Source organism: Anser anser, assembly GCF_964211835.1.
Source record: "Anser anser genome assembly, chromosome: 2".
In the NCBI taxonomy this organism is placed as follows: Eukaryota; Metazoa; Chordata; class Aves; order Anseriformes; family Anatidae; genus Anser; species Anser anser.
In genome coordinates this window covers 113,010,551-113,038,180 of record NC_139721.1, presented here as the reverse complement: position 1 = coordinate 113,038,180, position 27,630 = coordinate 113,010,551, and the positions used below count along the sequence as shown (strand labels likewise).

The window sequence follows — 27,630 nt, the reverse complement described above, 5'->3', positions numbered from 1 at the left end:
CCAACATTATGTTGCCCCCCTGTTGCTGCAGGAAAAAGTGGGCACAGGTGTTTCCACAGCAAGGCCTGTGAGTGTCTCCCATACATACTTCCAGTCTAAGCAAGCACATGAAAGGCTTGGCTTGTCGCTTACCTAAGGAACCAGGAAAACAAGGGAAAGCTAGATTTTGCTTGTGTCCTAATGCCCATATAAAAATAAAGACAGATGAAATACCCTTACTACCTTGTTAAATTCCATAAGCCGGAAGAGAACGTGCTGCACACAGGCACAAGTAAAATCCCTTGCTGGCAGGTTTGCAGAAACAAATTTTTTATTTACACAGGCAAGTCTATCTTTAGACCCCATTTAACTCTTTACATTTCTCGAATATTTACATGACTTCATGATGCTCCAGGAAGAGAGTGATGAACAAAAAGATTACAGAAACTGTCAAAAGCATAGCAAAAAAAACCCAACCTGTCATTGTGCTTTAAAACTTATGAGCTAGAATAATGTAGAAGAAATGTAGTTTTAGCACTTTGGTCCTAACGGTCATGCTCTAGAAGACACTTAAATAGCAGAGGGGATTTCAGAAGTGACCGTATCCAGAGGTTGCCAGTGACAATTCATGAGTGAATCGTAGAGTTCTTCGCTTGTCTCCGTGAATTGTCTGTTCACTTCATCAACATCCAAGTAGAGCTGTGGATCTGAAAATAAAAGCCCGGTAAGTCCAAGTATCAAATCTGAGGCATGCGCACAAAAAAACTTCACGTGAAATGGCTAATAAAATGTATTTTAAGCTAAGTGTAATAAGCTATTAGATCTACTAATTTTAGTGAGGTATTTAGTCCTCTAAAATTTTGAGCCTCACAGCTCCAACTTTTGGGAATTTGTATATTAGAAGGCTGGGACTAGAACCGTCTTTCAAGATAAAGACAAAGACAATGTTTAAGATAGTAAAGATAACGTTTAAGGATAACCAGCCATGAAACCTAGTAGATTTGTGAACTTACATAAAACATGTCTTATTCAAGGTTTCAAACTGAATGTAATATTTTTATGTGTTTCCGTAGGCATGTGGAAGCACGTCTGTTTTTAAGGAAAAGCAGCTTGGGTTTTCTCCATTTTACCCCGGAAAGACGGCCTATGGTGGTGCAGCTGCAAGATCTAGGCAGCGAGAGACAGAACCTTATCGGGTATGAGAAAAGTAGTGTAGTGGGAAATAGTGATGGAAATAAAAAAAGCAGCACTGCCAAAGGAGCTTGGAGCAGGGAGCTGAATATGTGGTAACAGTTGCTCTTCTGCCCTCTTGGTCTACAAAAATAGACGAGATTGATTTCTGTTTAAATTCTTTTATAACGGTTTTTACCACAGGTAATACTTGTCAGAAAGAACAAGAATGGCAGTTTGGGCTAGTTGTTGGTAGTTGGGGTTTCCTCTGTTGTTAGGTCTTTCAAAAAATTCCATTTAAGTGCCATTGTCTGCCTCTGACTACATTACGTTAAAATAACATGATGCAAAAAAACCAATGACAGCCTAACTTTGAAAACTTGTGTTTATGGTAGCAAAAGCTACTGTAGTCAAACCTGGCTAATATTTATCTGTGGATCTTCTTTTCCAAGCATGCCTACATTCATGCTATGGATATGTTGTATAAGCCTGCAGTCTTTGAAAATATCTAAAATCAACTTTGCTGATCCTTTGTTCTTCTGTTACACAGAGGCATGCAGGACTAAATGCAGTCTCAAGATAAGCAGTAACATGCTTTCTGTTTTGAACGATTCATATAGTTCTTGAAGAGAGTTATTTGCCCCCAAGAGTTCTTGGAAATAGCAAATAAAAACTGCTGACAACTCTGATTAGCTAGAGCTGAATCGAAACGGAAAATCAAATCAGGTTTGGTAGGAATGTATTTAAATGAAAGTGACTTTTATCAATAAATCAAAAGGAATTTTAAGAAAATGAAAACGCGGGTTTGCTGGCTCTGTTCTGACAGTCCATTTCTGCAACGGAAAAAGGGCAGTACAAGTACCTCACTTACGGGAAACCTTGAAACCTTGTGGTGCAAAGCTGGGAACCCTCTTTGGTCGGCTATTTTTGTTTTTTACAATATTACTGCATTATAGTAAAAAGAGGAACCAAAATACTAGGCTTTTAAAGGAGAGAGTAGCTTGCTTCTTGCTGCTTGCTGTGAATGACAGCAAGGTACTAGAGAGTCCAGCGAAGGGCCACCAAGATGATCAAGGGACTGGGAGCACCTCTCCTCTGAGGAGAGGCAGGGACTGCTGGGCCCGTTTAGCATGGAGGAGAGGAGGTTCAGGGGGGATCTTATTGGTGTATATAAATACCTGAATGGATGGTGCAAAGAGCATAGAGAGCCATTGTGTTTTCAGCGGTGCCCAGTGCCAGGTCAAGAGGCAACAGGCACAAACTGAAACGTGAGGCTCTGTCTGAACATCAGGAAATGCTTTTGCACTGTGCGGGTGATGGAGCCCTGGCACGGGTTGCCCGGAGAGGCTGTGGAGTCTCCCTCTTTGGAGGTCTTCAAGAGCTGACTTGACATGGTCCTGGGCAACCTGCTCGGGGTGGCCCTGCTTGAGCGGGGGGGTAGACCAGGCGATCTCTAGAGGTCACTTCCAACCTTAACCATTCTGTGGTTCTGTGAGTCTCACTTGTGTTTTTACATGCTGCGTGGTCTGCTTCCTGTCTTCACATCGTGTGATAAGCACAGGGTGGTTATATGAGGGGTTTAACCTGGGAAGAAAAAAAGTCACACCAAAGGAAGTTTTTGACTGATATTTGAAGTTGGGTGGTGCAAATACACAGTTTACTTTTTCAGTGTAATGTTTAGATCTGTTACAGTTTAAATCAGATCTTTATCTTTTAAGACAAAGATTTGCAGCCAACTTTAATCTTGGGGGAAGGGAGGAAGCAAGAGAGAAGTAAAACTAGTTCCTGGTTATGATTGTATACACTGATTTTAAGATGGTACACTTAGACCATCGTGAAACTCTGAGGTCTGTGTTGTTACTGAAAATGCTTTCTGTACCACCACAAGCCTTTTCTTGAGTTCTGTTTCCCTGATTACTGCTTCGGAGGCCTTAGCAGTCCTAGCATCATCCGTCTTGACCTTTTACAAGTACGGAGTTCTTTTATTGCTCGTGCAACAAGCACATGCAAGATGCACTGAGGCCCAAGGTAAACTTCATTAAACTCCGAATGTATTCTCTTCTTTATGGCTTGAACTCCCAGTGACTGCATTTTTCTCTGTCATCGGAATATATTGATTGTATCATCAGCGTAGCCTTGGGACATAAAATACATGCCTCCTTAGCTGAGAATTGACCATTGTAACACTTAAAATGCTAATTTTTCAGGCACAAAAGAGAGCGAAAGCTAGACAAGAAACTGTGCGGCCCCGCGCTACCTTAAGTACCGCTGCACGGTGCATCTTGGAGGCAGTGGAGAAGCTGTCAAGCTCTTTGTTGGTAAATAGCACATCTTTTAATCTGTTTTTGCTTCATGTGTTTATAAAACTTAGTAAATGTGCCATCAAAGGATAAAGATAAAACTATTCTTCCTTACGTTGTGGCCGGTTTAATTTAGTGCGCTATTTTTTCAACAGGATGCTAAAAGAATGGCATCTCTTTTGCCGCTGTGTTGTATAAGTTGACCATGAACCCCCACATTTTTGTTGCAGGGAACCCTCTGTCTCAGGAAAAAAAAATTGCCCTCTAATATTTATGCTTTGTTTTTTCCCTTAGCCTCCGGACATAGATAAACCGGATATTACTGACTTCCAGTCCAAACGAAGAAAGGTAAGAACCAATAATGTCTTAAGCTGAGGTAGATAACTTTTTCAATGCTTTATCACTATTAGAAAAATTTTCTCAAACCTTAGTGACAACATAGACATCAAATCAAGTTAATATTGGCATGTATCCACAATAGATGATGGGCTGTGAAGATTACTCAGGTTAAGAATTATGTTATCTTTGTAAGTTGAGAGCAGCAACTCTAGAACACACCAAGTCGTTTTATCTTGTCCCCCAACTTGGGGTGAAGCTGCATATTAAAATTCCTGTTGAGGCAAGTTTTCTCTTGAAGAAATGATCACAAATAGAAAAATGGTGATTGAGTGGTCATATAGACTTTGTACAGACTTCCGTGTTCATTCGGCCACAGAAAACTAGTTTTTCTGCTTTTTATCACCATTCAAAGTAAAGACGAGGAAAATCGTTAATTTCCGACGCTATAAATCTTACGCTCCTAAATTCCTATTTGGAGGTAGCACAGAACTGGTGATAATGCTGTGGTAAAGCATGACTTCCTTTCATTTTGTTTAAAAAATGAAAACTAGTCATCTTTTTTGATGACTTTAGTTAGGGGTATCATTGGGCTTATTAAATTGCAAAGCCCTTAAATGACCACTTGAAGATCAGGTGCCTAAAGGAAATAACAAGATGTGCAAACTTTTCATCTTCTGTTCTAATGAGCAAAGGGACAGTGTCTCAAGAAGTTTCTGTGCTAATTCCTTGATTGGATGGATGTATAATTAAGTTTACAATCACTTCAGAGTTTACAAACATCTCAGATTTCCTGGACCATCTTTTCACCATCTGCCAAATTACAAGGGCATGGAGAAGTGAAGTATATCATAAATATTATCCAAATAACTAAAACCAAATCTGGTGTGAATTCTCAGTTATATTATAGCAATACACCTGTGATAAGGCATTAAGAAAGATCTGCCAGATTTGCAAGAGAGAGCCTGAAATTGTCAGCCACTAAATGAATGTTGCACGCAGCTGTCAGTGGGTGAAAGGAGATAGATTGTCTATTCATAATACTAGAATTCATAATGGTGGCGGGAGAAGGGTAGCCCGTGATGAGAAGCAATTATTTGCTGAGGAGACGATCGTGTGTTTTCCTGCTAAAGTGAACATGCGGTTGACGGAACACTTGTGCACTCGGGCTAAACTTCTGCAGTGGGTAGCAGTGATGTGGTATTTTTCTTATTTCAAGGAACTGTACCAGGCAGAATAGCTCTTGGTGTATTGAATGCCTAACTGGGGGATTTAATATTTTTCTTTTTTACCTTTAAAACCAGCAATGAACCATCGTTCACTCAAAGTAGATTTGTGAACTTACATAAAACATGTCTTATTCAAGGTTTCAAACTGAATGTAATATTTTTTAGAAAGATGCATTTTTGTGTACTTTAGAGAGAGTGTGAATCCTATTACTAAGAGCTGGGAGATACTGTGAAATTAAAGCTGCAGCGTAAACAAAAATTTCCTGTTGGTATTGATTTGAACAATAGCATGCTTCCTAAGACTGTATTTTCTGATCCTTAAGACCGCAGGCGGAGCCATCGGTAAATCTTGTAGCCTTTAGGCTTTGTTTTCTGTCTGACAGTTCAGTTAAGTCAGTTTTGCAGAACACGCAGTGGTCTGTGTTAAAAATTAACTCTGGTCTGTGAAAATGCTTTGAAAAGGGAAGTCAAACCCACTACTTGAAGTGCATCTAATGCACATGTAAAGCATTGGATCATATTTTAATGAATGAGATTATTGTAAGATTGACAAGGTGTTTTTTTTTGAGTGTGTTCTATTGTTTGTGTAACTTTGAAGAGGGAAAATGTAGGGAATGTGAAGCCCAGAAGCCTGTATAATTAGTTGCTTAACACTTCGAATGTTAAATTAATGAATTAAGCTACTAAAAAAAAAAATCACAGTGTGGGCAGAGGAAAAGATAGGAGCATATTCTAGGAACATGGGTTATTTTAATTATGGTAGCATGAATTATTTTGTCTATGAAGCTAACTGCCAAATTTTGAAATGGAATTCAGTCAGACTTTGGCTACTTATATATAGCTTTATGGATTTCGTTACTGGTTTTCTGGTGATTTCCCTCTACAAGTTGAACGGTCTTCAGAATTTTCAAATTGTATTCACTGAGTGCCAAGACCGATGGGGGGAGGTTTATAGTTCTGTAATTTGTTTTCATCAATAAATATTGGAATTAATTTGGGTGGACGTAAGGATAAATTGATTGCTGTTTCCCTTTCAAAGCTGGAATCCCAGAATGCATTCCAGCCTCCACCTGTTAAGAGACTTGTGACACCAACGGTAAACCGTCAACCGATGCGTTATACGCCGTATTCTGAACCATCACCGACTTCAACTACTCAGTCCAGCAAAATTTGCCAGAGAGTAGACACAAAGTTCCAAGTGAGTACATTTTTGAGTCCTTATGTGCCTGTTTTTTTTTCCAGTCTTGGAATGTTTCTCAAACCAATTGTTATCCTATCTTTGCAAAAAGTACTGATAGTGTGTTTGAGGCGAGCTTTAAGGCAGTGGGAACCATTGTGAAATAGATTGAGCTTTTATGGATTTAATTCTGTTTTTGGAACACTCAGTGTCTTGTGGTTGTTTTCACGATGTCATGATGTGCTATTGAGTCATCCTGTTCTCAGTGAAAGAATATTAAAAGACAGAAATGTTTTCCTTCTATATTCTCATGTACACAAAGGTGTCACTGATGAAACATGCTCGTGTTCTGTGTAAACTATTCCAGGTGAGCTATGTGCTCCAAGTGAGAGTTCTGACAATGTGCTGAGTTATCATTTTTGATTGCTTTGGAGTAGATGGAGTCTGATAAATTTTCCATAAAATTAAATGGGCATCTCTTTCTGCGAAAACATCTGTGTTTCCAGTATCGGTCTGAGTGTACAAATGACCACGTGTTAAGTGTATGGGCTTTTTAGGCTGGAAATCAAAGTGGACAGTAATACTGGTTGCTTATTGCTTTTAACTCTTTCAATCTCTGTATTGTTTAGCCAGCACAATCTCCATTTGGTAAAGTTCTAAAATGAATGTAGCAGCAACTGCTTAGTTTTTTGGGGGGGTAGAGTTTTTTCGTTTTTTTTTGCTTGTTTGTTGATAAATGATAGAAAACAGAAAAGTATGTCCCTTTTACGGGGTTGGTAAACACAAGTTTTGATGAAAACTCTCCCCCCCACACGCACAATTTTTGTTATTTTGTTTAAATTAATTACTTTCTTTGTTAGAGGATTTGACAAATTTGATTTAGTGTTCTATCAGTTTGTCCTCAATGCTGAGTGAAGCAGTGATGCTTACTTTAGCCCCAAAATTTAACTGAACTGTACCCACAATGCTGAATTAGGGAACAACGTTAAGTAGGTGAGGTGTATTCAGTGCTATAAAATTAAAAATAAATAAATAAAATAAAAAACACAAAAAAAACATTAAGTGGTTGTTGGTACTTTGTGTATTCTGTACATAGTCAGCTAACTCTTGAACTAAACTTAACTTGCAGGGGATGAGAGAGAAGACTTTGCCTGCAGAACAGCGAGCAGAACCATCTGAAAGGTATGACATCTATTAATTTAAAACTTACTTGAAGGAAGAAAGAAATCTCCTTTTTCAGTACGGTCTGCATGCCTGTCTTTTTGGAAAGGTGGTGACAGTTCTCAGTAAAAGGAATGGGAAATCCAATGAAAATTTTGTGTTTTGAGGGAGCTGCAAAGTCTGGATTGTGTTTGAAGATCAATATAACTTTGAGAAAATTGTTGTTTTTATGAAAGGAAGGAAGATGAGCAAGAATAAAACTACTGATACACCACTTTTTATCCCGAGTTTATCTTCTGAGTAGGATATGAAGATGGGAAATGAGGCACGTTATAATGCTGTATCCACAGAAAGGATCTTTGCTATTGGAGGCCTAATTTTTTCCTTCTATAGGAAATCTGGCTCATTTTGTAGTTTAACTAAATCTGTAGCGTTACAAATTTTGCTTTGACAGATATTTCATGGTTTATAACTCAGTTTACTTATAACAAAATAATTTGTCCCTCCTAATGTTCCCTAGGGGAAAAGCTATTAGTTTTAGCTATTTAATTGCTTGCAGTTTGAAAGCTCTGTCCTAATGGGATGATTCTTTCTGAAGTATTCTTTAGAAGGTGAAGTAGGGGAAGTGAGTTACGGTTCAGGAGGATGTTTACTGATGTGTTTTTTTCTTTATTTTTTAAGCAAAAACATGGAGGAAGATTTATGATTTATTATTCTTTTTTTAATACTCCTTTCATGATGAAGTTAATTGTCTGCTTTGAGTTCACATGAAGACCATGTGTTCTTTAGAATCATTTGAGGCCAAATGCTAACTCATCTCTAAAATAAAAAAAAATCCAGAAGAATTAATTGAATTTCTTCTTGAGGAGACTGCTTTGTGTTATACTGCTTTCTTGGTTTAGGTCAAATGAGTTATCCTCCAGATAATATTGATGGCTTTTCCTTCTGGGCAAATGGTGTTTTGGGTAATAATGCTTGAGTTAAGAGACTTTGCACTGGGTTTTTAGGGGGTTGCTCTTTTCAAAGAACAGTAGCAGGGAATTTTGTTGACTCTATGCTCATCTGCCAAGCAATTCTTGTGTGACCATGGGCATTCTTTGGCTTGCAGAAAGAACTCAACACTTTGTTTTGGCATCTAAAAGTTGGACTTCACAACAACCACCTTTTTAGGGGTGGAAGCGACTGGCTTTAAGATTCTGGTACAGGTGCAATCAGGTGCTGGGTTGTAATTATGCTTTTTTCAAACTGTTCTAAATTGTCTCTGTTAGAACTCCTTTCTACTTCTCCATTTAGGAAGGAGATACAGAAAACATACTGCTTTTGATTTCGTTCACAAAGTTTATTGCAATACCCTGCCTTTTGTTTGTAGAGTAGGTAGTGGGGGTAGTGTTTTTTGTGACGCTGGTCTCTGTTGGGTGCCATGTTCTGGAGCAGGAGCACCACACTGATCTGCTGGCAAGAGTCCCTTTGGACAGTTGAGTTGGAATACTCAGTAAATCTCTGGCCCACCAATGCTATATATCTACGTGTGTGTGTGTGTGTGTATATATATTTTAAACCTGAGTCCAATTGTAGATTAGACTTGCTTGAAGGCTGACAACTGTCTTTGCCCCCTTGAAGCTCACAGGTGTTAACAGAAAGAGGAATATGGGCTGTTACGGGCAAGCGATAGTTGTCTGAATGAAGATCTATTTTGATGTAAGACTTTTTTCAGAATTCTAATGGATTGACAGTTTGGATTAGAGAAAAGTCTGAGCATATGCCTTAGGGATCTGTCTTCCTCTATGCAGTCACAGTGCTAAGCAGGCTGTTGTCAAGTATTTGACAAGTTTAGACCAGTTCTCCTCCTCAGTATTGTGGGAGTTTGACCTGGTGTCTTCCAGTGCGATCTAATGCACTTTTGTACTGACTGACTGATTGGCTGCAAGATAAGCTTTGATGTCACAGTTTTTCCAGGCATACTTCATTTTCTTGCCATAGTACTTTTGTTAGAGTTATTCCCTATTCCACTTCTGGTTTGGGTTATTTTTTCCCCATTTGCTCTTGGATTAGGATATCTTTCTGGTTTTGAGCTAGGCTTTTTTAAGTACCAGAAAAATGCCTTTGTATGCCTTACAAAAGGGATCTGTATTCATGTCTGAAAAGACTTCTGGAATGTTGGCATACCCAAACACCTCTGCTGTTCCTGCTGATGGCCACATGAAAGCCAGAGCTGCTTCTGAAGCTTAGGCCATATTACCTTGCCACACAAGTCTAAGGCGTCCCTATTCTATCAGAGCTGTTGGCAGTGTTTCCCATGTGTATGTGTGCATATGTGCACTCTTTCTGTATTTTTGTGAGCTGTTCTTTTATATCCCTGCAAAAGATACACGTGCATCGCAGAATCAGAGAACCAGTCCTATTTAAAGGAAGCACTGGAAAATAACAATCTAAATCAGCTCTTCTATTTCAGGTCTTGAACTAGGTCTAGCAACTTGTGAGACAGCTTTAGTTTTTTTCTGATCAGCAGGTTTCAATTCTAGGACTAATAACAGCTCTAATATCTTGAAAAAACAATTTGGCTGGTAATTTTTTTTTCTCTTGTTTCCCCCAACTTCTGTACTGTCGTGTGCTAGCAATGTGACCAGCTACAAATTCAGTACTGCTGCGTCCAATGGTCTGTCTTCAGGAGTGAGTAGCGGAGGCGGCAAAATGAGAAGGGAAAGAGGAATACACTATTTATCAAGAGCTGTACAAGAACAGGTAAGTGACTCTTAAATTAATTGCTGTCACTGAGCTTACTGAAGCAACTAGCTAAGTGTGTCAGTTTTATTGCATCATAGTAAATTATAACAATACCGCTTTATTTTTGCATTGTTTTTGTTTTCTTGTGGGTTTCAGAGCAGGCTCCAATTGATTTCCTGTGTTTGAATACCTGAACTTTGCTTATGTAATTTTGAAATTTTTAATTCTCTTACCTTGGAGATTCTTCAAACTATAACATTTCTCGTTAGCAATTGAATGAATGAGTCCTAAGAAGAGAAGTAATGTTTTGGTGAAGGTTTGTATAGTTTTTCTACAGGAATGATACTTGAAACGAGTGCCAAGTATAAAAAGAAAAAAAAAGCTTAATTTTTGGTTTCATATTTAAGTCATACAGAAAGATACAGGCCAAGAGTGTGAAAAAGAGTAGTAGAAGACAGCATTCTGCATGTCTGCTAACGATGACTCAGTTTTTGATACTCACCAAACTCATTGTGAGAGAGTTTTTTTCTCATTTTAATAGGAAAAATCTATTCCATAAAACTATGACCATGAATATTCAGATTATTTTTTCTTTTATTGGATGTTATATAAGCTGCCTGTAAGTTAATTTCAGTATTTACGTTAACATTAAGTATTTAATTAATATTAAGTTAATATTAAGTATTTAAGTTAATTTAAGTTTCAAATCATTAAATGGGACTTCCGGATGATGCAATATAAAGAAATCATAAACACTGTTGTTTATTCCTGTAACACAAATAAAATAATGGTCCAAATATCAAAAGTTCCATAAACTTTTCAAATCAAAACTGTGAAACAGATGTAAGCTACAGGATGCACTGAATATCAGTAGTACCAACTTACATCCCTGCCTAGTCATTTCTAAGTAGATCATGATAGTACTGTACAAATTTTGGTCAGATTTTCTATGCCATTTAAAACATAACTCATCCAATCTTAGTAATCAAATAAAGTAAGTGGCAGGGATGAAAATTGAAGTTGTTAAGAGGCTGTTTTCTGATTTTTATATTTGCATCCTGATACATGGTATAGACTGTATTTACCAGAACACAATCTTCAGTGCTGCTAGTCTGACTTTCTTTGGTGCTTTTTGTGTTTAGTTTGGTTGTTGAACCTACCTGCTTCTTTAAACATTACCTTTTTCCACGTTCCCTGCTGTAGTGACTTTAGAAACTTTGGCAGCTATCCTGCCTAATTTTGCAAGAGGAACACTTTCTCACTTGTCTTGAGAGTGTACTCTTAATTGAAGCCATGCGAGGGTAGTTAGAAAGGATGATGCTTCTCCAGAGCTTTGATGACTAAAGTATAGAAAAGAAAGAAAAAAAATGTGATCTGTGCCTCTCTGTTCTGCACAGGTTTTGAGTTAACTTTCAGTGTTCTTGCTGTACAGTTGTTGAATAGAGTATAATGTGGAAGCAGGCCTGCCATAAATTAAAATGACGTGGTAGACAGAGGTGGGGAGATCGGGATTTCTTCTGGAAACTTGCTTTCTCTTAATTTGTATGGATTTTTGTTCTATTTAATTTTGTTAATAAATTGGGTGCGATGGGGTGAGAAAGTAGTATGTCTTGTATAAGAAAAATTAAAATTTGCAACTTTAGGAAGTGGAGGAACCAGTGCTACCGAACATACCCCTACCCATCAGTGCTGCATCGCTGCCTCAGTTCAATTCTAGTTTCGTTGGTAGTAGCGCTGTCTCAGCGTCACCGAGCGCTGTTTCAACAGCAGCAATGAGCACGGCAACTCCAGCAGCTGCGACGGGCATGGCAAATCCATCAGAGGTGGAGGGCATGACAGATCCATCAGAGGTGGAGGGCATGACAGATCCATCGGAGGTGGAGGACTTGACAGATCTATCAGAGGAGGAGGTGGAGGACATGATATATACAACGGCGACGTCAGGCATAACGTGTTCAACAGTGCCCTCAGGCTTGACATATCCAATAATGGCGGCGGGCATGCCATATCTACTGAAGACAAAGGACAAGGCAAAGTCAACAGTGGCAACGACAAGCGTGGCAAATTCAACGGAGGCGGCAGGCATGGCAGATGCAGCAGCGACGGCGGCGGGCAAGGTAAATCTTTATGCTATAAATAATGTTTACAATGAGTATACTGCTTTATTGCGAGTTGACTTTTTCTGTGGTGCTCATGAAACTAACAAATATTAGTTTCTACGCAGCTGAATGAATTGGGGTTGTATGCCAGTTTGGGGAAAAGGCATAAATGTTTTGATTCTGCTTCTCTCAGTCTTAGAGCCTGCCAACTCCCATTTAACGTGATTGTATAACTGCTTCAAATGCTGTGGAAGTCTGCGGGGGAAGGGGGGTGTGGACTTTATGCCACGTTATTTATAGTGGTTTTGGCAGGGGTAGAGTTAATTTTCTTCGTAGTAGATGATGCTAGATGATGCTGTGTTGCAGATTTGTGAGCAAAACAGTGTTGGTAAGGCACTGGTGTTTTAGCTGTTGCTGAGCAGTGCTTACACAGTGACAAGTCCTTTTCTGTGTCTCACGCTGCCCTGCCAGCGAGGAGGTCGGGGATGCACAAGAGGCTGGGAGGGCACTCAGCCAGGACAGCGGAGCCCAGAGGACCGAAGGGATATTCCACACCATTTAGCATCGTGCTCAGCAATAAATGCTGGGGGAAAGAAGGGGAAGGAGTAGGGAGTATGTACAGGGTTATGGCATTTGTCTTTCCAGGTAGCCATTACATGCGATGAGTCATTAATGCTACCTCAAATTTAACAACTTTACTTCTTTACTTCCAGTTCTTTTCCCTGTTCCATTTGGAGGGAGTGAGCGAGTGGCTGTGTGGTGCTTAGTTGCCTGCAATGGTTAAACCACAACTTTATTTAAGTTATTAAATTAGAGGTAACGTGGTCATATAAGCCTCACATAGAATGAGCCTAGGGTGCAATAATTGGCATATTATTGCAATAAAATAAACATTAATCTGTTCCAGAGTACTTGAAATATTTTTTGTACGGTTTGAAGTAGACAGCTGCTTTAACATGTTGAGGTGTTTGCTGAAGTTCTTGGAGTATCATTGGGCTGAGTTTGCCGTTCTTCAGCTTCCTGGCTTGCTTTTCCGTGCATTTAGACCTAAGTAGCATCTCCAGCTTTTCCTCTCAGTTTCTGGAATTTGGTTTTGAAGATATTGTCCTATACCCACTTGGAAATTTCCCTGTGTTTTATTATTACTTTTATCTGCAAAATAACTCAAACATCAGGTTTTTCGACGTCACTGCGGGACTTCTGTTGGGTAGTGAATTCAGGTAGTTGTTGCTCTTAAATATAAACCTTTAATTCTTTTGAAAATACAGATACAACCAACAAGTACCGTTAGCAGTCCTGAGTTCGCGTTTTCATCTCCAGTTGTGAAATCTACTGAGGCAGAAGTGCTACCTACGTCTTCTGTAAGTAAAATAATAAAGGAGCTTGACTTTTTTTCTGAGGCATTTAGTAGGCTGTTGCAGAACACTAAAGCAGAATCTGCCTTGATGGAGAAAAGTATGTAGGCTTCTGGCTTATAATTTGTCATTCAGCATGCGTGCTACAAATGTGAAGAGCAGCTTTCAGATTTGGTTTTGTGTGTGCATTCGATTGAAGTTCCTGTGGCTTGAGAATCTGAAAAACCTCTCTTGTTCATAGCAGATTGGGTTTACATTTAGTGTTCCCGTTGTAAAATCGGCAGAACTTTCTGGACCCAGTGGTACTCCAGTGACGCCCTTTCTTACCCTAGGTAACTGAAACTTTAGCACTTCAGATCTGAAGTGCTGATTTTCCTTTTTTTCTTTATTAAATCTTCAATCTGTCCTGTCTGCGCATGCTAGCAATTCCAGGCAGTGTTGGACTTCTGCAGTATTTTTCCAGTGACAGATCTGCTTTTATAATTTTTGTTTTGTTTTGTTGCTTTTTGTTTTGCTTGTAATCATAAAGCATTGCAAAGTAAGTAGAATTTGTGAAGATTCTTATGTGAGAAGCATGAAAGCTGGAAATTCTTGTTTCTAACAAAAGTGAGTATAATCTGCTCTAACTAGGTCACATTGTGAAAGCTGTTTTTGTTTTCTTTTGTTTCAAAAGACACCACCACCTCAACCAACATCAACACACAGAAAGAGGAGGTCAAAGATTTTGCTGGTGGTCCCTTCACCACTGCCCTCGTATTAAAGGAAGGAAGCGTCTTAGACGTTCTAAAAAATCCTGGAGAGATAATGAACTCCTTTTAAAAAGATGCTGCAAAAAATACGCTAGTATTTTTTATTAAAAAAAAAACAACACACGACTTATGGTTAATAGAGTATCTGCTATAAATATGAATGTAGGAGAGCATTACATTAAGCGCTGCGTTTGTTAGGGTGCATCTGCCCCTTTCTATTCTAAGTGGTGTTTGTTGCTGGAAGTAAAACTGCAAGATGAAAAGCAGATGGGTTGCATCTCCTTTACGTGTTAGGATGTAATTGTAAATGAGGTACTAAGAGAATTAGCCAGATAATCGGTGTTTCATTTTAAGTAAATACAATTTGTGGAATTGAAAAGGAAATGTTTGTAAAACTCAACACTCCTGTCCCACCTCCAGCCCAGGTGAAGAAAGAATAGGAAAGAGCTTCAGTTCCAAATACATGGCGAAAGCTGCGAATCTTTGGGCCTTAGCTTACAATGGCTCCTGTGGATTAAAATTTAAACTGCAAACAGCAGTGGAGTGTTTTACGTTAAAAACCCTTTTCTGAATTTTGTTTTTAAGCAATTGCAATTGTTTTCAACAGTTTCATAAAGTGTGTCTGTGGAAAAGATATCTTTTAAGAAAAAGGGCTTTATTGAATTTGATCTTTTCCCAAAAGTCTTCTTCTAACTTACATACTTGTTAAGAAGGCAGCACATTTCTCTACTGGAAAGAGCTAAGTGAGAGAAAATACACTGTGCATTTTGTTTAAGGAAAGACCTCTGAGTGAAGTGACATTCACTTTCTTTATCGGTTTAAAAGAAGCAGAATCTAAATCCACATTGTTCAAAGACTTCATTTTTGACTAAAAAAAAACCAACAAACAAACCACAAAACAACTATGTTCAAGGTAGATTTACAAGCAACTTGAGCTGCTGTTTAAGATGCATTTCCTTTAGTCTTTCTGTATTAGTAGCTTGTCTTTTCTGTTAAAATTGCCACCTTTTAAATAAGGAGTTGTCCTGTGTCCGATGCATTTTGAAAAAGATTATAGAAAATTAGACAGTTGTTCAATTGTCTTGAGTTTTTATTATTTAATTAATATTCAGCATCTGTGGGAAAATACCGTATGGATTGCTGCTCCGAGTACAAACTTCTGTACAGTTACTGGAGTAGATTTGAGTCATCTGCTACGGAAGGAGGAGCTTTAGAAATTTGATTCGATTGGGCATCGCGTCTTAATCAAATTGTATTATTTCCATTCCACGTTGGACTGTCAGATTTCAGTCAGCTACTGTCTGTTTGTACTTGTATTGACCAGTGAAAATGTTGATTTAAAGCTTGCTTGGAAACAAAGAGTTAAATGAAGCTTTAACGAAATGTTCTGTTGTGACCCAGTGCAGCAGATGAAATTTCATCCGTTTCGATAAGATTTCTGAGGACTTCCTGTTGCGCTCGGTCTGAATGTCTAGTTGTAACCATTGGCACCTGAGTTGAAATTTTTGCCCTCTAGTAAAGTCACTTAGTTACATGTAGTGAGGTGCTGCGCTAACAGGAAGACTTTTTTTCTTGCTTCCTAGACTTTGGATTGTTGAAAACACGCTCTTCTACGTCTGCACAACCTACGACAAGCACAGTGGTTTATACTAGGCCTGCAATAACAACTTTTTCTGCAGGTAAAGAGACTTCTAAACAAGCATCGTACTGGCAATCTGATACATGTGACCCTTTTCTGCAAAACAAAGACATAAAGGACAAATGTGTAACTTGTCAAGCTACTAAAGCCTCAACAGTTGAGAGTATGAAACAGACAGTAAGTTCAAGTCAATGCGACACCTCAAAGCCAGCAGCGCCCCCAGCAGGGATGCTGGGCTTTGGAGACAAATTCAAAACAGTACCTGGAACGTGGGATTGTGATACATGTCTTGTCCAAAACAAACCGGAAGCTACAAAATGTATAGCATGTGAGACACCAAAACCTGGAACGGGAGTAATGCCTGCTCTGACATGACCAGTGGTCACAGACAGCTCGGTGACAGTGACATCCTCCTCGAGCAGCACTGACACAACAGCCACTCTGGGCTTTGGAGACAAATTTAAGAAGGCGAAAGGCTCTTGGGACTGTGGAATATGCCTTGTACCAAATAAGACGGAAGATAACAAATGTGTAGCCTGTCAGTCTGAGAAACCAGGTATGGTCCTTTTTTTCCTGTTGTTTCCATCCTAGCCTCTGTGGATCTTGTACAGAATAAAAGTACGTTGCATATATGGAATATTTTAAGCAACACGATTCCCAGGTACGGTTGATGGGTTAGCGGCTGTCTGCAGGATTGGTTTACAGGCACTTCAGAGGTCTCAGCCCAGGTTCCAGCCTGTCGCATAAATTGAACTGATTGTGAAATGTATTAGTACGGAGCTGGATCAATGCAGATACCCCCGGCTTTGCAGCTGGTGAGGGAAGATGGCTGAAGTGGGTGACTTAATTTAAAAACAACATAGTGATTTTTCACTGGCGAAAATGAGAACTCCATAGAAAGAGTTAAAAATGACTGCGTTTTTCTCTTTCAAAAAATAAGTAAAAAAAATTACAGAATGTGGCCAAAATGCCTCTACTCACCGTTTGTATGTAATTGAGGGGAGATGTGAAGCCAGATTTCAAGACAGTGTAGTCTTAACTAGTCTTAAGCTAAAGCAGAGAGATGCCTATGAAGGTCAGTGGTAGGCTTCAAGAAAGCGAGTGACCCGCTGGGTAACTTCTTCAGGGCAGTACTGGGTTGTTTCCCATTGTGTGTGACCGTAATTGATTTTGAGCGTGGTTGTATTGTTTTTAAAATACGATTCTAATTTTAACTTTGACTCTAAATGTCATTTAACATGCCATTACATCGAAAAACACCTGTGCAAATATATCGTGGAAGAAACAAATTAAGATGGACTAGACCGGGCTTTTGTAATCATCCTGTGCGGTAAGACTGAAATTTCCTGAGGTAAGATAATGGATTTCAGACAGAGTTGATTCTCTTGGACTTCCAACCTCTGAGCGGTCAGTCGGCATCTTTGTCTGAGGCTCTTGCCATTGCAAGGAGGAATTTTGGAAATGAGGGCTTTACTGTGACCATGGTGCAGTGAATTGCACGGTTACGTTGCACTTGTCAAGAGGAAGAGCGATGCAAGTAATACTAGGATAAAAGTTTTCTGCGTGTGCTGTGGAAGGGAAGAGCCATTCTTGTCTTTCCGGTTTTGAATTTGAAGCGTTATCTTCTGCTTCTCTCTTAAAAGGCACCTTTTTTTTAAAAGGCACCTGTCAGGCCTCTTTATGGAGGTTACACTGTCGTCAACAGCAGCAGAAGCTTGTGTGCTGAACAGAGTTGTGTGTTGTTTGGAAGCTTTGAGTTCCACTCTGTTTTTTTTGTTTGTTTCTTTGTTTCTTTGTGGTTTTTTGGTGGCTTTTATTTTTTTCAGGGGCGGGGGGGGGGAGTTGCGGAGTAGTTTTGAACATTTCTGTGGGATTTGACAAATCAAATTTAAAAGTTAATGCTCATTTCATAGTTCATGTTCAAACAGGATGGTTAACTGTCTTGTTTGTCTCACAGAGGGTCCAACACCTGTGACCAGTAGCAGTGCATCTGCAGTTTCTGCTCCTTCTGGAGAATTTCTGGATTTAGACAAATTCAAGATGCCTGAAGGAAGCTGGGATTGGGAGACCTGCTTGGTTCAAAACAAAGCAGAGGCCACGAAGTGTGTAGCCTGTGAAAGTGCAAAGCCAAGCACCAAAGCAGAGCTCAAAGGTAATACTTAATGATTAAAACGAGGATGCATATTCTGTGATTTATTTTTTGGTTTGCTCTGATTTTTTTTATTTTCTTACCTGTTAAGCACAATTATTTTTTCCTTTGAGGTGTGGCAAAATTATTCGTTTTTCCTGTAGGAATATTGCCTAGATAACATCTGTTTGCACACTTTTCCCCAAGAATAAGTTTATCCTTTTTAGAGAAAAGCTTTCATTAATGACGTGCTTGTTCTTTACATGCCCTACACGTTGTTCATTTGGAGTTCAGACTAAAAACATGATCTTTCAAAGAAGTTCGTATACTTTTTAAAGCCAGGTGGTGGGCAGAAAACACAATTGTGAAAAGTTTTATGTAGAGAGGAAGCATGGGGTTTTCTTGTTTCTTTTACTGTTTGGTGGGTTGTTTTTTAAACAGTTTTGACTGGAAAGATCAGGACTAGAACGTAGTTCAAACCTTCATGTACTGCAGATACACCGTGGGTTACGGACTTGACATTCACTTATTTCTGCAGGTTTTGGTGCTGCGGCTGCGTCCACAAAATGCTGCCTTGCCATCATTTACATTCGGTGTTCACTCAGAGTGTTCAGGTGCAGAGTCTGCAGCTGCCTCACAGTTTATTTTGGGAAGGACAGAAGAGAAGCAGTACTTGCAAACCAGTACTTCAGGTAAACAGTGTATCTTTTGTCTTCACTTGTGCGCTTATGTCCATCAAGTAAGACCTCTGAAACCATACTAGAAAAAATCTGCGGGATTTGATATGTTCATGTACTAGAGCTTTAGAAAAACTTTAATTCCTATATGCAGCATGTCTTCTGTCCTGGTTATTGATACGTACGCAATTAGTAGCAATCCCTTTTTTGATCTCAACACTAGGTTTAGACAAAAAATTGCGACACCTTAAGGAACCTGTCCTGCATCTCATACAAGCACAGAAGTTGCAGTGTCTCAATGCTAGCAGTACAGTTGGTGGTAAAATCTTTAGTAGGGTGAAATAGAGGCCTCACACTTTTCAGAGAAAAAAAGAGATGAGAGAGAGTATCTTATTCCCACGTACTTGCAACTATGCTGCAGAGTGTACTGCTGTTACTCTAGTGCTACAAAGGTCCAAAAATCACTGAACAGTTATTAGCCAGTTTTGTATTCCTTTAATTTGTTGAAAGACTGCAGTAGAGGATTGAAGTTTTTATTGAGGATCACTGTGTGGAAAAATTCTGATTGTTAAATGTCATTTGTATGACTTAAGAACCGCGTTTTGGAGTACAGAATTCAGTATTAATTCCAGAAGGGGTAAGGGGAAGGACATTAGCTAGTAATCCCGAACAAAAGCAGTGTATAGAGCTATACTGATTTTAATCGCAGTATTCTTACAGTTGACCTGTTACTGAACAGATATGTTTTGGGGAGATATGGTGGCCAGGGAGGCGTGTGTGTTTGTGTGCTTCCTCTTCTAGTTAAGGTTCTGGGGTTTGGTTTAGTCAGGAAAATTTGATGAGGCACCTTGTGTAAAAGGAAATGTTAACCAGCATTTTTCAACACGGTGTAGTCCCTTAAAAGTGTCATAGATGAAAAGAGGCCATAAACGCTGGGGGAAAAAGTTAGTGGGAAACTGAGAGCAGGATCACATTCAGTAGTGAGAGAGCAGCAGCCTAGGGAAAGCTGATGAATGACTGTAACAGATAGTTCTATTTTAAGTGTAAAACAACACTCAGTACTTTATAATGGTGGTCTTACCAGAGGGTTCTTCTCCATGGCTCCTAAAAGCACGTCTTGAAGGCATTCGAGTGCAGTGAACTTAAGCTGTAAGAGTTGGGCTGGTAAGCTTGGCCTGATTTGAAGCTGTAGGCACAGGGCTATAATTTCTGAACAGGCTACAAAAGAAACTACCACTGTGCTTTTCAGTGCTCCGTTTAGCAAAGCCATCAAATTGTTGCAGGCAATTGATGTTGTTCTTCTAAGAGCACCTGAAAGATATTTTTGTTTGAAGAGTTCAGAGGTACCGGTTAATACTGGTTCAGATAATTACAGCCAGCTCTTGGTGTTTGTGACCAATAAAGTTTGTGGCTCCAAAAGGAGTGGGTTAGTGCTAACTGATTAACTGCTGTATATGCAGAAATATGGAATCTGATTACTTACGCAGAGAGCACTTAAAATGTATTGTTTTGCTGGCTCTCAGTGAGTTGCATCTTAATGCTACCAAGGAATAAGCTTTTTGCTTCTGGCCCAAGTTTTTTAATTTGGTGAAAGCCTTTTCTGTGCACGTGCACATGCCAGAGAGGTTGCTTAAGTAATAGAATCTATAGTAGCTGCTATCTTCTGGTTTTTGTAGAAGACAGAAATTGAATTCGTTAGCTTTGTAACTGTTATGCATACCAGAATTGGTTTTCTCCCTTTTGAAAATAGTAGAGGGTATGCCTATGTCAGATTTGGTGAGCAAGATGATCAGATGAGGGCACTGCAAGACTGCCAGAACGCACCAGGTCTGGGGGGAAAAGGAATCCGGCTGAGCATAGGAATTTCTAAAAGGTAACCAAGGAGTTGTGCATTGATACAGTTATTCTAAATAATCAGATTCTCGTAGCTCTGCCTTTGGAAAGTCTGTGGCCCTTGCTGTAGTGGCTGTACACAGGATGCAGTCTACAAAACCCGAAATGCAGAAGTCCTATGTTTTGACTCCCTGGATTCATCAACCTGCTTCAGGACGGCTGGGGGAATCCAACTGTTAAGTCTAGCCAGACGGCGCAACTTGGGCTTAGCTGCCATTGTAACCAGCCTTGTTTCTCAACAGTAGCAAAGCTGAATGCATTGGTAAATATTTTCAGGTTTGGGCCTGCATAAGGTAGAAGGGACAACAAGTGGTTTTATATGCTAGGGAGTTCTTGTTCTTAGAGCTTTCCCTCTAGTTTGAGAGAAGCACATAACTAGTTTTACAGTGGGTTGACAGGAAAGAAGTGGGGGGAAAAAATGGGAACGCAGGGAGAAAGCCAAAGGCGTTATTACTAGAACAGGTTTAGAATGCTATTCTTTGCTTTTCATGAGCTTAGGGCAATGGGGAGTTTAAAGCTTAGCACTTCCTGAGAGGGTTTCTTACTCTACCGGCTCAGTTCTATCACTTATTTAAGGCAATTCAGGTCTCTGAACGGTTAAAGAACTGATACCAAATTTGATGAACTTTGATCCAGGATACTGACAAAACAGGACTTCATATAAACAATTTCAGTATGTTCATGAGGTTAGCTTGTGTGTTCTGTTAAATAGTAAAAAATGACACTTCTGTTTCTGTTTACCTAGCATAATTCTGCAAATGTTGCCTCCTTCTGCTTTAGAATGGAAATGCTCTTCTCCAAGAGAGCACTGTCCAAACTTCTTTGCCAAAATTTTTTGATTAAATTAATATTGTTTTATTTTGAAAACAAGAATAAGCCACAAACATGTTTTCTTGCTTCGGCTATCCAGAAGAACGTCAACAGTATTTTCAGATTTTCCTTCCCTACGCAACTGTATGTAGGAAGAGTGCAGTTGGAAGCAGAAGACGTAAGATGATGTATCTTCTGTTTGTTTACTACAGTAACAAGACAATGGATTACCTCTTTATTAGAACTTGTGTAGCTTTGCAGTATTGAAACAAATGTAGGTATTAAAATACACATCAGTAATACGTTTCTGAATGGCTGAGTACCGTGCTCTCTTAGCATTGAAATACCCAGCCATTGGATTAGTTTGTCCCTCATGTTTGCTTAGTTTGGAAGCTATTTCAGAATGCCTTCAGCTTGTATTCTTCCCCAAAAGCATAGAACTCACTTCTCTGCATCCCCAATTCAAGTCAGAGAAACTGGGCACTGCAAACACAGGAGGTCTGCCTGTACAGAATCAGTGAAGACAAGTCTAAACAGCGGATTTTTTTGAATATGCAGCTGGGTTATCTGAATGTTCTTTATGCAGTGTACGTCAGTTTTAGTACAGATAGCACTTGTCTTGGTTCTTGTCATTAGTCTGAAGCTGCCCCTGAGAAAATCTTGAAAGGGAAAGTAGTGAAAGCTAATCAGCTGGCCCTTTCTTCTTAAGAACCAGTGTATTTTGTAATTCTCCCACTAATAATAAGGCGTCACGCTGGAGAATCGCGATTGTGTTGTTAAGCAAGACTGACTTCACCTGAGCGGTATAGTTGGCAGCTGTTGAATGTTTAATGGACTTTAAACAAACAAAAAAACTGAGCAGGTGGAGGTAGACATGGCAAACTGACAGGCAGCGTCAGATGCTTCTTTGAAATGGATAATCTGACTCCATTCACTTCTTTCTGGAAATAAGATCTAGTAATTAACCAAACAAAAGATAGAAGGGTTAAGACTGCATCTTTAAAGCAGCTGTGCTTGATAAATGTCTCTGGTCTTAAATCAATCTTTAGCAAAGCACAGAGACTTAGCAGCAGCTTGCTTATGCCAACGCTAAAAATACTTGATGTGTACAGGTAACCATGTCAAGGCTCTGGAGTTAATCCATGAGAACAATTCCTTCTGGTATTGGCAAAGGTGAGGATGCTTGCTTCTATAGAAATGAGGTTTTGAGCTGTGACTTAAGCTGTCACTTAGGTGACTGTTTAGGAAAGCTTCCTTTTAAGCTTTGAAGTATGTAAGCTGACAAATTGTTTAAGTTCAGAACTGGGTTTACAGTCTCTTGTTCTCTGACTGTATGCAACTTCTCATGTTTCAGACTGAAAGCAGAATTGCAGCGGTACCAGTCATACAACTATAATGATTATTGCCAAGATTACCAGAACTACCACTCGCAGAGGAGTTACGATGCTTACGCTGACTACAACTACAGCTCCTATGCTCCCTATGACAGCATGCAAGCTGTTGGAGACTGCTCTTTAGGAGATTCTTTAATGGCTTCAGCTGTTTTTGAGGTAAAGATAGTGCACGCTTGCTGTAAAGAAAATATTTCACAGATAGTATGTTGTACAGATTTGTGTGAATCAGCAAAAAGAATCCGAAGTTGAAAACATGCTTTCTGCTTAGTGTGAAGTTAAAAGAGCAGATTCCATTCAGAGGTGTTTGTATTTAAGTGCTTAAATAGTAAATCCATAGAATTAGTGATTTATACACCATTATTTGTTCACGCATACCAAAGAATGGTTTTGACAGCATAATTGCGTACGCTTCTTCTGTTCCTGTTCTTCTGATTTGCTTTGCTTAAAGCAAATTAAACAGTTGTTGTAAGTGGTCTTATCGTGGTCAATTTATTAGTTGTGACCTCCGGAGGTCCCTTCCAACCTGTACTGTAATATTGGCTTTCTTCTAAAAATAAGTAGATAAAATGCCATCTATCCTTGTAGTTGTAGGAAGAAGGAATGGGTTGAGACTGCAGCACTTTGAATCTGTGATGCTTTCTGAAATGAGTTATGATTAAACTTAGCCTTTTCTGTCTTTCAGGAATCTTCAGTTATGACTGCAATCGGTGATGACCTAATTACTGACGGTAATAAGGGTTCTATCATTGTCACTTGAGTTTAGCCATCCTTGTGCCTTTTAACAATACAAGCCAACCTCTACTGGATGAAGAACATCTTGAAAATTCAGCTGAGGTCAAACCTCTGTGGGGTTGATCTGCAATCAGCTGGGGTTTTAAAGCTGATACAGCATACACTGACCGCATCAAGTAAAACGGGACACTGTCAATGCTTCGCAGCAGGTTTCTTGTACCTGTGCCTTCATTCCCATTTGAAAATGGTCTAAGACAGAATTTTGTTCTTTGTATTGGTTCCGCTAAACAGATTTTATATTAGAAACTCAGTAATATGCAAAAGCTTTGTTCTCCACCCTGAGGTAAAAGCTTATGTTGCAGATTCCAAAAGGAGGATTCAGCTTGCACTTACAAATACGGTACAAAACATATTTGTGTCCTGGAAGGTTTGCAAAGTTCCTCACGTGGAGGCATTTTGTGTTAGTGTTTAGAAACTATCCTATGTAACGTGTATTGCCGTAGAAGTGAATTAAATGACTCTTGGGAGGGTTTCATGGCTGATTATCCTTAAACGTTATCTTTACTATCTTAAACATTGTCTTTGTCTTTATCTTGAAAGACGGTTCTAGTCCCAGCCTTCTAATATACAAATTCCCAAAAGCTGGAGCTGTGAGGCTCAAAATTTTAGAGGACTAAATACCTCACTAAAATTAGTAGATCTAATAGCTTATTACACTTAGCTTAAAATACATTTTATTAGCCATTTCACGTGAAGTTTTTTTGTGCGCATGCCTCAGATTTGATACTTGGACTTACCAGGCTTTTATTTTCAGATCCACAGCTCTACTTGGATGTTGATGAAATGAACAGACAATTCACGGAGACAAGCGAAGAACTCTACGATTCACTCATGAATTGTCACTGGCAACCTCTGGATACGGTCACTTCTGAAATCCCCTCTGCTATTTAAGTGTCTTCTAGAGCATGACCGTTAGGACCAAAGTGCTAAAACTACATTTCTTCTACATTATTCTAGCTCATAAGTTTTAAAGCACAATGATAGGTTGGGTTTTTTTTGCTATGTTTTTGACAGTTTCTGTAATCTTTTTGTTCATCACTCTCTTCCTGGAGCATCATGAAGTCATGTAAATATTCGAGAAATGTAAAGAGGTAAATGGGGTCTAAAGATAAGACTTGCCTGTGTAAATAAAAAATTTGTTTCTGCAAACCTGCCAGCAAGGGATTTTACTTGTACCTGTGTGCAGCACGTTCTCTTCCGGCTTATGGAATTTAACAAGGTAGTAAGGGTATTTCATCTGTCTTTATTTTTATATGGGCATTAGGACACAAGCAAAATCTAGCTTTCCCTTGTTTTCCTGGTTCCTTAGGTAAGCGACAAGCCAAGCCTTTCATGTGCTTGCTTAGACTGGAAGTATGTATGGGAGACACTCACAGGCCTTGCTGTGGAAACACCTGTGCCCACTTTTTCCTGCAGGCTGCTGGCTCTAACTGTACTACTGATATATGCTAGGTCAGCTAAAATTGGCTTATAAATAGGGTATGTTAAGCATATGGAAGTGTAGACTTCAACTGCCATAGCTACAAACATCCCGTGGAATGAGGATGATGTCTGCTGGCACTCTCTGCATCAGCATTCAGTTTTCCCTTGCCCTTCTTACTGTTAGACTTCTCAGCTGACGCTTTACAGCGAAGAAATTGCTACAACATAATCCGTGTTCTTAAACCTAAAAAAAAAAAATCTTGGAGAAAACAACTTGCTGGTTTTCCCTCCTTGCTGGCAAGGAGAAAAATAGTCCACCAGGAACAACAAAAAAATCCTACTAACAGCTCCTTAAGTTATACCCTCTGCCACCCTCTCTGATTGCTATGGTCTTCCTTCATTCGTGGTAATGAAGTTTTTAAAGCTCTGGTAGAAGGATGACAGTACTCAAGTCAAAGGAGATGAGAGCAATGAGGAAAGCTTTGCTTTAAGCTAGAGCAGTCTTGCGAGTTGCTGCCTTTATGCTGTTCTTATCTTGAAGGGTACAGAGTCTTTTCCAGTCATAGGGACTCCATAACCCTATGAGTATGGAGAAATAGTTGCTAATTAACAGTGTGTATAATAAGTAAGTGAGGCTGGAAACAAAAGAATATTCCTCCAAGAAAAAAAAGGAAGCAGAAATTACTGTACTTAATAGCTGGGGAAGCTGTTAAAGCTAGTTGACACAGTTCTGGTACTGCCGTGTGTGTTTTGGGGGCAACATAAACCATAATTGCTGTGATGGCAGGTAAGAATCCAATTCTTTTTTATGGCTTAGTGTAGTCAGTGAAAGCAGTGGTCGTAAGCTGCATGCTGTTCTTAAATGTAATGCAAATTCTCTTTTGTGACTCCTCAGTACTTCCAGGTTACTTGTAGCTGATCACCAGCAACTGCTTCTGTTAGCTATTAGCTGTTGGGTTTTTGCTAGGAATACTTTCAGTCCTGAATTGAAATGATGACATCCTGAAACAGAAGAGGCTCTTGGAGTATTGTAGGAAGCACATTCTTCCTGGTTCTAGTGCAGGTGTACACGTAGGAGGAGACAGAAGGCAAAGAACCTCACATAGGTGGAGGGGGTGAGGTGGCATCACAGTTAGAGCTGTTGCAGTTAACTCTTCCCAAAGCATGAAAGCAACGTGGCGGGGAACAGGGATTTGTTGGGTTGCTTCTTTGTGTGAGCCAGGGAGTCTTTTGAGGGGCAGATTAATAAGAATATGACACAAGGTAGAGGTGGAATAGATGAAGCAAAGAATCTGGGTGGGAAAAGGGTTGCTTGTACGTGTCTATGGAATTGTTTCAGGGGACTGAGCTGGGGCAAATTCAAGATAATAGATGCAGCCTCCTTGAATTTGGATGGCAGTGCTGAAGCTTCAAAACCTTACAAGGTTTGATGCCACTTCAATTGTAGTGCATAGCTGTGGTACTTGAGCTCAGAAGCGCAAACTGCACAGGATTTTTTTATCTATTTTCTTCAACGTGAGCAGCAAAACATCTTCCAGGAATGTGCCTGGGTGCTACGCTGCTTTGACACGGCTTGCTTTGCATCACCAAACACAGTAGTTAGGTTGCATCGAGTACTTTGTGGAAACATTCATTGTGTTGTCACCCAGAAATGGGATGCTACAGATATGTGTTGGCCCGGCAGTATCAGTGCTGGTTTTTGGCCTTTGAGAGGTTGGTCCATAACATGTGACCTGTGTAATGAGGGGCCCACATAGATTGGTGACTTCATTAAGTCTGATACTGTGGTGGTGTGTGACCCAAGGCCCTGAACGTCAGAAAATCAGGCTGTGGCCACCTATTTTATGCAGACTTTGCCTATTAACAAGGTCTCTACACTGTACGTTAGAGACGTGCGCCTCCTTTTCCGGACTAGATAGCGAAAATACCAGTTTTGTAGTTCAGTGAATGAGATTGGTTGGGCTGTTTGTTCTCCAGAGCTGAAAAATGTTGGGAGTGTATTCTCTTGGAGTCCACAGAAATGAAAATGATGAGAGGAAGAGAACGTTGGTTGCAGCCCGCGTGCTGCTGTTATAAAGTAGTTCTCTGATGTCTTTTTCCCTCTGCTGAGACTTATCAGCCTATCGTCCTTTCCTGTTAGGAGCGCATACCTGGCTTGGGATGGTGTGCGCAGGGCAGATTCTTTACCGTAAGAGCACAGTGAATGCCAGACTTCTTCCTGTACTGCCGTGTTAACCGTGAGTCACAAATTCAGGAAGCAGTGATTGCATCGGAACTGCTAGAATGCTTTGCGGAGTCTTTTTACTGGGTAAACTTCACAGCTGCAGTTACAACTTCCAGCCTGTGTTAGCTGAACACATCGTACTGGTGCCCGCCATCAGTTTGACAAAGATGGGATTGCAGTAGGGACTTGCTTTCTTCCTTCTTTTTAATTAAACAAGTCTTTGAAGCAACTTTTCCAACACCGCCATACTTCACTTCTTCCAGTTATTTTCTGTTTTACTTAGCTGAAATGTTTTTTTTTCTTCCAAGCTTGAGGAAGTTTTCTACAAGAATGTCCCGTAATGATTTCATAAACTCTTTTCGTTGTACCTAG

General features: G+C 39.7%; 2 protein-coding genes across 2 annotated transcripts; both read left to right on the top strand.

Annotated features, from left to right (window-relative positions):
- The first annotated feature begins 1,052 nt into the window (after nt 1–1,052).
- Nucleotides 1,053–16,294, top strand: LOC310895679 (nuclear pore complex protein Nup153-like). The gene is made up of 11 exons (XM_083827254.1): nt 1,053–1,175; nt 3,357–3,467; nt 3,744–3,797; nt 6,054–6,212; nt 7,321–7,373; nt 9,968–10,094; nt 11,720–12,193; nt 13,444–13,536; nt 13,772–13,862; nt 14,204–14,326; nt 15,863–16,294. The coding sequence occupies exons 4-11, from the start codon at nt 6,126–6,128 to the stop codon at nt 16,291–16,293; spliced, it is 1,479 nt and encodes a 492-aa protein (XP_083683380.1). The 5' UTR covers nt 1,053–1,175; nt 3,357–3,467; nt 3,744–3,797; nt 6,054–6,125; the 3' UTR covers nt 16,294.
- LOC310895691 (tRNA selenocysteine 1-associated protein 1-like) lies at nt 16,294–27,630 on the top strand. Its single transcript, XM_083827286.1, has 6 exons — nt 16,294–16,474; nt 17,876–18,070; nt 18,585–18,738; nt 22,781–22,976; nt 23,503–23,548; nt 24,367–27,630. The coding sequence occupies exons 2-6, from the start codon at nt 17,959–17,961 to the stop codon at nt 24,501–24,503; spliced, it is 645 nt and encodes a 214-aa protein (XP_083683412.1). The 5' UTR covers nt 16,294–16,474; nt 17,876–17,958; the 3' UTR covers nt 24,504–27,630.

What these genes read in the sequence shown, in the direction of transcription:
- LOC310895679 (XM_083827254.1), top strand. Translation starts at nt 6,126, where the DNA reads ATGCGTTATACGCCGTATTCTGAACCATCACCGACTTCAACTACTCAG. An exon ending in GACGCCCTTTCTTACCCTAG is followed by an intron (nt 13,863 to 14,203) that starts GTAACTGAAACT and finishes TTGTTTCAAAAG; the next exon opens with ACACCACCACCTCAACCAAC. An exon ending in AGACGTTCTAAAAAATCCTG is followed by an intron (nt 14,327 to 15,862) that starts GAGAGATAATGA and finishes CTTGCTTCCTAG; the next exon opens with ACTTTGGATTGTTGAAAACA.
- LOC310895691 (XM_083827286.1), top strand. Translation starts at nt 17,959, where the DNA reads ATGCCTGAAGGAAGCTGGGATTGGGAGACCTGCTTGGTTCAAAACAAA. An exon ending in CACCAAAGCAGAGCTCAAAG is followed by an intron (nt 18,071 to 18,584) that starts GTAATACTTAAT and finishes TTATTTCTGCAG; the next exon opens with GTTTTGGTGCTGCGGCTGCG. An exon ending in CTTGCAAACCAGTACTTCAG is followed by an intron (nt 18,739 to 22,780) that starts GTAAACAGTGTA and finishes CTCATGTTTCAG; the next exon opens with ACTGAAAGCAGAATTGCAGC.